The 10,000-nt window shown below is 30.5% G+C and overlaps 1 protein-coding gene across 4 annotated transcripts in view; it reads right to left on the bottom strand.

Annotated features, from left to right (window-relative positions):
- LOC145306746 (uncharacterized) overlaps window positions 1–10,000 on the bottom strand; it is a 42,369-nt gene that overhangs the window by 27,842 nt on the left and 4,527 nt on the right. For all 4 annotated transcript variants that reach the window (XM_080149037.1, XM_080149039.1, XM_080149038.1 and 1 more), the window contains exons 3-6: window positions 7,343–7,449; window positions 6,221–6,274; window positions 3,480–3,582; window positions 1,106–1,223 (exon numbers count right to left, since the gene is read on the bottom strand). In XM_080149037.1, coding sequence (XP_080005163.1) covers window positions 1,106–1,223; window positions 3,480–3,582; window positions 6,221–6,274; window positions 7,343–7,449 — 382 coding nt within the window. The remainder of the gene's footprint in view (window positions 1–1,105; window positions 1,224–3,479; window positions 3,583–6,220; window positions 6,275–7,342; window positions 7,450–10,000) is intronic.

Raw genomic sequence — 10,000 nt, 5'->3', positions numbered from 1 at the left:
TAGCTGGGGAAAAATATGGTTACATAACTTTTGGGGGATAAACTCAATGGTTGAAAACTTTGTACACTTGTAAAGTTTGAAACTGAACAATCCAAATTTTAATAGAAATAGGTACCCAAAGTTTTTAAGCTAGGGAAGAATATTGTTACAAAACTTTGGGGGACAAACTCAATGGTTGAAATGTTTGTACACTTGTACAATTTGTAACTGAACAACCAAAATTTTGCTAGTAATAGGTGCCCAAAGTTTTTTAGCTGGGAAAAAATATAGTTACATAACTTTGGGGGACAAACTCAATGGTTGAAACGTTTGTACACTTGTACAGTTTGGAACTAAACAACCCAAATTTTAATAGAAATAGGTACCCAAAGTTTTTGAGCTGGGGAAAAACATGCTTAAAAAACTTGCAGTTCATCCCGAACAAATAATATTTAATGATTTTTCCAGTATGGCTTCGAAACCGATTAATATCCGCTGGATTAGAACATGTTCTCAGCCATTCGGAAAATTCATCTATAATTATGTATAATAAAATCATAAAATTAAAACCAGTTTTGTTAGTCCAGCCTTCAACCCCTCAGGGTTAACAAAAATGGTTTAAATCTTATAATTTTTCAAGTTAATATCCGCGGAAAGCTGTCCTTAAAAAGTTAAAAAGCAATCCTAAATAATAGTTATTTATTTCATCGTGTTATAGACAGATTTATTAAAATAAAAGGGCCCAGGCTCACAATTCTAGGAAAATTGGATATCATAAGATGCTATACATGATTTTTCAGTATGGCAATAATTATATTGGAAAAGTTTCATAAGGAGCTTGGCAAAGTTTAAAAGGTTTAAAAAAAAAACTAGGAATCTAAAGGGATACGACATTGGCTGATAAATTAATGTACATCCCCAATGATGACAATATTACCCCTTTTATAGATTACAATTAGTGGTTGAAACATTAGGATATTCAACTTAATGAACCAACCAATCAAAATTTATTAAGGTCCCAAAATTTGTTAAGCCAAACAAATAATAACTATCTAGTTATCAAAAAACATTATTAAACAGCCCAATGAATACTCCCTCCTTGCAAAAAAAAACATTTAGTTGATACCTTGTTTCTCCTTTGATTGGTACTCCGTCCACGGTCCAATTGAATGTTGGGGCCGGTTTAGCATTCTCCACAACACATTTGATGGGTAACATGCTAGTGGCGCTGGCGTCTGGGAATTCTAAATACATAGCGATATATAGTTAAATAGATAAGAAGTATATAGATAGATAGTTAGATAAGATATATATAGATAGATAGTTAGTTTAGATAAATATAGATAGATAGTTAGATAAGATATATATAGATAGATAGTTAGTTGTGATATATATAGATAGATATTTATGATGAGTATAAAGAGTTAGTTAAGATTAATATAGATAGATAGTTAGTTAAGATAAATATAGATAGATAGTTAGTTATGATAAATATAGATAGATAGTTAGTTATGATAAATATAGATAGATAGTTAGTTTAGATAAATATAGATAGATAGATAGTTAAGATAAATATAGATAGATAGTTAGTTAAGATAAATATAGATAGATAGATAGTTAAGATAAATATAGATAGATAGTTAGTTTAGATATATATAGATAGATAGTTAGTTAAGATATATATAGATAGATAGATAGTTAGGATATATATAGATAGATAGATAGTTAGGATAAATATAGATAGATAGAAAGTTATGATAAATATAGATAGATATATAGTTAAGATATATAGATAGTTAGTTAATATATATATATAGATAGATAGTTAGTTATGATAAATATAGATAGATAGTTAATTATGATAAATATAGATAAATAGTTAGTTAAGATATATATAGATAGATAGATAGTTAAGATAAATATAGATAGATAGTTAGTTTAGATAAATATAGATAGATAGTTAGTTAAGATATATATAGATAGATAGATAGTTAAGATAAATATAGATATATAGTTATGATAAATATAGATTGATAGTTAGTTATGATGTATATAGATAGATAGTTAGTTAAGATAAATTTAGATAGATAGTTAGTTTAGATAAATATAGATAGATAGTTAGTTAAGATATATATAGATAGATATTTAGTTGTGAAGATAGATAGATAGTTAATTAAGATATAGATAGATAGATAGCTACTTAAGAGAAATATAGATAAATAGTTAGGATATATATATAGATAGATAGATAAGATAAATATAGATAGATAGTTAGTTTAGATAAATATAGATAGATAGTTAGTTTAGATAAATATAGATAGATAGATAGTTAAGATAAATATAGATAGATAGTTAGTTTAGATAAATATAGATAGATAGATAGTTAAGATAAATATAGATAGATAGATAGTTTAGATAAATATAGATAGATAGTTAGTTAAGTTAAATATAGATAGATAGATAGTTAAGATAAATATAGATAGATAGTTAGTTAAGATATATAGATAGTTAGTTAATATATATATATAGATAGATAGTTAGTTATGATAAATATAGATAGATAGTTAGTTGGGATAAATATAGATAGTTAGTTAGTTTAGATAAATATTGATAGATAGATAGTTAAGATAAATATAGATAAATATACACATTTGATGGGTAACATGCTAGTGGCGCTGGCGTCTGGGAATTCTAAATACATAGCGATATATAGTTAAATAGATAAGAAGTATATAGATAGATAGTTAGATAAGATATATATAGATAGATAGTTAGTTTAGATAAATATAGATAGATAGTTAGTTGGGATAAATTTAGATAGATAGTTAAGATAAATATAGATAGATAGTTAGTTTAGATAAATATAGATAGATAGTTAGTTGGGATAAATTTAGATAGATAGTTAAGATAAATATAGATAGATAGTTAGTTTAGATAAATATAGATAGATAGTAATTTAAGATGAATATAGATAGATAGATAGTTAAGTTAAATATAGATAGATAGATAGTTAAGATATAGATAGATAGATAGTTAAGATATAGATAGATAGATAGTAGAGGGGAATGCCTTGGCCCATAAACAGGCACAACTCATTACCATGCAGCAAAGAATGTGCAATCAAAGGGTTGGTTGTCTATCGGGGGGAATTGACACTTTATACTGCAATTATAAGATAAATAGGTAGATAAATATATAGGGATAATAAATAATTGACAGATTGTACATAGTGGACATCCTCCCAAATAGTTATAAACCTTCCCAGGACCTATGAGAAGCTACCCTGCAACGGAGAACCCGATCAGGTCAGCAGACAAACAGACATCCTGTTACTTTATTATAAGGATAGATAGATAGTAATTTCTGTAATTTCGACTTCTTGTTAATTGAAAAGTAGCCTCAAAGATTGAGAGATAGATAGATATAAAGATAAATAAATATAGATAGATAGATAGTTAGTAAACATAGATATAGATAGATAGATAGTTAATTTAAGTTACCTTCTGTAATATTGACTTCTGGTTGGTTAAACGGAGCCTCAAAGTGGACATCCTCTGGGGCCACTGCCAGGCTTATGTTGGCCATTCCACTGGCCGTTGTCACCTAAACACATAAAGCATGGGAAAATATTATCAAGCGTGGGAAAATATTGACAAGCATGGGAAAATATTGACAAGCGTGGGTAAATATTAAAAAGCGTGGGAAAATATTATCAAGCGTGGGAAAATATTATCAATCGTGGGAAAATATGAGCCTCAAAGTGCACATTCTTAGCTGAGCTACAGCCAAGCTAAGGTTGGCCATTCCACTAGTTGTTGTCACCTAGATAGACAGATAAATAGACAGATATATAGACGAATTAATACAGATAGTAAACAGATAAATAGACAGATAGATAGACAGACAAATAGACGGATAGATAGACAGATAGATAGACAGATAGATAAACAGATATATACATAAACAAATAGATATACAGATAAATAGACAGCTAGACGGAGAGATAAAAAGACAGATAGAAAGACAGATAGATAGACAGATAGAGAGACAGATATATACATAAACAAATAGATATACAGATAAATAGACAGCTAGACGGAGAGATAAAAAGACAGATAGAAAGACAGATAGATAGACAGATAGAGAGACAGATATATACATAAACAAATAGATATACAGATAAATAGACAGCTAGACGGAGAGATAAAAAGACAGATAGAAAGACAGATAGATAGACAGATAGAGAGACAGATAAATACATAAACAAATAGATATACAGATAAATAGACAGTTAGACAGAGAGATAAATAGACAGATAGATAAATAGACAGAAAGATAGACATACAGATAGATTGATAGATAGACTGATAGATAGACAAATAGATAGACAGACAGAAAAATAGACAGATAGATAGACAGATAGATAGACATACAGATAGATTGATAGATAGACTGATAGATAGACAGAAAAATAGACAGATAGATAGACATACAGATAGATTGATAGATAGACTGATAGATAGACAAATAGATAGACAGACAGAAAAATAGACAGATAGATAGACAGATAGATAGACATACAGATAGATTGATAGATAGACTGATAGATAGACAAATAGATAGACAGAAAAATAGACAGATAGATAGACAGATAAATAGACAGATATACAGATAGATAGATATACAGATAGATAGACAGATAGAGAGACAGATAGAAAAATAAATAGATAGATAGATAGACAGATAAGTAGACAGATATCAATTGATATACATCCCCAATGAATTGAATATACTCAAAATTACCCTTTCTGTGGTGGTTGAAAATTCTTTAATAGTCCCCAAAATCGTTAAGCCAATCATAAGAAACTTTATAATAAAACTTTGGGGACTAGTGTAATAAAACTTTGGGGACTAGTGTAATAAACAGTCCAATATCCCCTCCCTCCACTCAAAACAAAGTTATTGAATACAACTCATTGATGCAAGAACTTTGCATGGATGTTCTACTTATGCCTGGCATTGCATTGAGTATCAGTTTTTGTCTGTTTCAAGATAAAATGAAACCAAATGGAAAAATTCTAACTGTACATATTAAAAGCGAAGCTTTTCTATAATTAGGGTTGGTCCGTCCGTACGTCCGTAACGGATAGTTTTTTTTTGTTAATTTAGGCATGTTAGAATTGTCCTATCGATTTCAAACTTTGCATGGTGATTCCTGTAGTAGTTGGGTACGATTTAACAAGCATAGCAACTCTACAATCATTACCAGAATGTCCATACGTCCATTTAAAACATGTTGATTTTTTTTACTTTTTTAACAACAAATTTTTATGTGATCTAATTATCCGATTGATCTGATTTTTGGTATACTGATTTCTGGAACAACAAAGTATAATGTTATAAGCGACGCAACTCTATAATCAAGTCTTAAAAATGTAAGTATGTTCATAAACATGTATCAAGCCGTTTTTCAACAAATTTACATACAATTTTGCTTAGACATTTAAATAATGATTATTCAGTTCTGACACTATACAAATTGTTAATGTCCGTTTGTCCTAACGTTTCAGCGCTTCGCTTTTATGGATGTTGTCATCTATCATGTTTCAACCAACCCTTTGAACTTTGCCTGAGAAGTTCGAAAAATGTATGGTAATTATTGGCGCCTTTTTATGGACTAAATTATTTTCCAGTATCGGTTTACAACCGATTTAGACAGATAGATGGACAGATATATAGATAGATAGATACGACTTACATATAGATAGACATATAGATAGTGAGATAAATAGATTAATATCCTGTGGATTAGGACCTAATCTCAGACATACTAAAAAATTATGTTTAGCATTGTATTAAATCTAGTTTTCTATAGATTTCTATCCGATTTCTATCCGCTGGATTAGAACCAGTTCTTCGAATACTATGAGCATGATATCCGTGGAAACCTGTCTATAATACGATACGATAATACGCATCTTATTATAAACAGCTTTTTATGGATATGAAAATGTGCTATCACAATATTAAAACCAGTTTTTTGGCCCGTTCCTTTGGAGTCTCGGGGCTAAAAAAACTGGTTATCATCTTATGATTGTACATTTTCATAGCCACAGAAAGCTGCGTTAATAAATAACTATTATCGTATCGTATTATAGACAGGTATCCACGGATATCATGCGGATAGTATACGGAGAACTGGTTCTAATCCAGCGGATATTAATCGGATTCATATATTTACCTCTGAATCCTCAACAACACCAATGTTACACCTCCATCTGCCCTCATCCATTTCCTAAAAAATGTTAAAATTTATGCTACAAGAAATAATAATTTGGTTCATTAAGTTAAGTGTTCAAACGTTTAAACCATTATATTTGTAATCTATAGAAGTGGTAATATTGAAAATTATCATGGGGGATAAATATAAATTTGTCTTATCCCTTTAGATCCCTGGAAATCTCAATGTTAAAATCTCAAACTAGCTTAACAGTATCCAAAGTTTTATAAAGTACCCAAAGTTTTTAAAAAGTAACAATAGTTTTTAAAAGGACCCAAAGTTTTTAAAAGTACCTAAAGTTTTTAGAAGGACCCAAAGTTTTTTGTTAAAGTACCCAAAGTTTTTAAAAATTACTTTAGCAGTGTCCAAATTTTTCAACCATTAATTTAATATATTTGCAAATATTATGAATAGACAGGGGAATCAACAACTTTGGGGACTGAATAGGTTAATTTAATTATTTCTCTGCAGGGGCTAGAAATAGTAGAAAAGCTACTGTAAAATTACAATGAAACCCACTACTTCCATATTCTTTCCAAAAATCTAATTTCTAGGGGCGATTACTATTTGGAGGCATTTAGCGAGATTCTTTGGAGTACAGACAGACACAGATCCTGTTACTTTTTTTATGTTTGAGTGTATGCAGGGATCTAAAGGGATAAGACAATAGCTAATAAATTAATTCACATCTTTAATGATGATGATCAAAATTACCATTTGGACAGTCAACTTAATGAACCAACCAATCAAGATTCACTAAAAGTCCCAAAAGTTGTACAGCTAACCCATAAGCAAATGTTATTATAAAACTATGGGGACTAGTGTAATAAACCGCCTAATGTCCTCTCCCTATCCAATTAACTCTTGTATATGGGAAAATATTATGAAGCATGAGAAACATAATAAAGATAACGTCATACAATACAAATGACCAATGATAGGCCAGTATTCATTGTAATTGACCAATGGTAAATTGTACACTGGCCTATCATTGGTCATTTGTATTGTATTGTCATTTTTATTGGAATTTGTACGCTCATTTGCATGGGAATATATCAACTAGCATGGGAAAAAAAATTGTACCTGGATATCAGAAATAATAACTCCACACTCATAGCTCTTGTCTGTAGCAAAGTGGGTCAGCCTGCCAGCCTCTGCCTGCAGTCCAGACTCCAGCGGGTATGTTTTACCTGCAAGAAAAAAAATTATCAAGCATGGAAAAATAATATCAACCGTGGGAATATATCATCAATCGTGGGAATATATCATCAAACGTGGGAATATATTATAAAGCATGGGAAAATACAAGGTTGGTCAGCCTGCCAGCCGCCGCCTGTAGTCCAGATTCCAGCGGGTATGTTTTACCTGCAAGAAAAAATAAATTAACATTGATGGGACATTTCTGACATGCCTAGATTAACAAAAAAAGAGCTAACGCACTGACAGACGGACTGCCTTTATTTAAAGAATTGTTATTTATCGCATCGTATTATAGACAGCTTTTTGCGGATAATAAAATGAAATAGTACGAGATTAAAACCAGTTTTGTTATCCCCAAAAGGCTATAAAAACTGGTATTGATCTTATGCAGTCCAGACTCTAGAGGGTAGGTCTTGCAAATATTATCAAGGAGAACCATATCCGTTTAGAGGTTAGCAATATCCATCTGTACATAAAAATTTCCTGTGCCTTTTTCAAAAGGATTGTTTATTAAAAAGCTATTAATCAATATGTTAAAATAGGCCTATTTATTATTTAATATCAAAGCAAAGTTTGAAATGCATAGGACAAGTTTTGCCATATTGGATGTAGTATATACTGGATATTAAGACGGGAGAGAAAATTGTCGTAAATTTAGGTTGCTATTTCCCTTGTCATATTTTTGTCATTCTGTTCATACAGTACGAAGGGGGGGGGGGAGATAGTTATTTTAGCCAGCTACAAGTTATTACATTATTATTAGAGTACATGAAGATCTGGTGTAGGATCCAAGTAATAATAAATCCATACTTGCTATACACAATATGACTACAAAACACAGACACAGAATAATTATGGATAGGAGATATACTAAATACAACGATATTTGTCTGTCTGTCTGTCTGTCCGTCAGTCCATCTGTCTGTTCATTTGTCTGTCCATTCATCTGTCTGTTTGTCCGTCAGTCCATCTGTCTATTCATTTGTCTGTTCATTTGTCTGTCTATTTGCAAGTCCGTCTGTCTGTCTATCCATCCATCTGTCAGTCTATCTGTCTGTTTGTCCATCTCTCCGTATGTCTGTCTGTCCATCTGTCCTTCTTTATGTCTTATTTTGTCTGTTTTTTTTAGCTATTTCTTAACTGTACTATAATTTTAGATAGACAGATAGATAAAAAATAGATAGAAAAACAAGTAGATAGACAAATTGTAGATAGACAGACAGATAGATAGACAAATAGAAAAAAAATAGTTAAACAAATAGAAAAACAAATAGACAGACAGCTTGATACACAGATAGACAGATGGATAGACAGATAGATAGATAGACAGATGGATAGACAGATAGATAGATAGACAGATGCATAGACAGATAGATAGACAGATTAATAGATAGACAGATAAATAGACAGATATATAAACATATAGATATACAAAGAGATAGATATACAGAGAGATAGATAGACAGACAGAAAGATAGACATACAGATATATAGATAGACAGACATATAAATAGACAGATAGATAGATAGACAGATAGATACAGATAGATGAATAGATAAATAGACAGACAGTAAGATAGACATATAGATAGATAGACAGATAGATACAAATAGATAGATAGATATACAGAGAAATAGATCGACAGACAGAAAGATAGGCAGATAGATAGACATATAAATAGACAGATAGATAGATAGATAGATAGATAGATAGATAGATAAATAGATATACAGACAGATATATAAACAGATAGATCAATAGATAGACAGACAGATAGAAGGTTTTAAGCTATTTCCTAGCTATACTAAATTATTAGTCAATGCTATATAAGAAGAAAAGTAAAGACCATATGTTTTTACTTTAGTTTAAAAGGACATTCTTCGATTTTGAAAAAAAAAATTGAATTCCAGGGATCTAAAGGAATAAGACAATGGCCGATAAATTGATGTACATCAACAATGATACACAAAATTATCCCTTCTATAGGTAACAATTAGTAGTTGAATCGTTTGGACACTCAACTCAAGTCCCCAAGGTATTTTTTAATACAATACAATACATGATATTTCATTATGGCTGGCTGAGAACCGGTTCTAATCCAGCGGATATTATTCGGTTTCGAAGCCATACTGGAAATATATATTTTGTATGTATTATAGTTCATAACCGTTTCTAATCCAGCGGTTTTGAAGTGGAAATGTACCGGATTTATAATGGATATGAACCGGATTTTGAACGGAACTGCACCGGATTCAAAGAAAAGCTAGAAAAGAAAATTACGGAATGTCCTTTTAAATTTTCAAGGATTTTAAATTTCTTGTAAAAAAAAACAACAAAATAATTCGAAGCATCCATAAAAGCGAAGCTTAATTTTGGTTGTTTAAATGATTTATACATTAGTGATTGAAAAGTTCGTACCCTACCAATTTGGTAATAGGTACCCAAAGTTTTTGAGGCGATAAAACTTTGGGTACCAGTAAAATTTACTGTCCAAAGTTTTAACTAGTACCCAAAGTTTAAGCGCCAATTGAAACTTTGGG

Source organism: Acartia tonsa, chromosome 15, assembly GCF_053477335.1.
Source record: "Acartia tonsa isolate MP-2025a chromosome 15, ASM5347733v1, whole genome shotgun sequence".
In the NCBI taxonomy this organism is placed as follows: domain Eukaryota; kingdom Metazoa; phylum Arthropoda; class Copepoda; order Calanoida; family Acartiidae; genus Acartia; species Acartia tonsa.
This window is presented reverse-complemented; position numbering and strand designations above follow the sequence as displayed.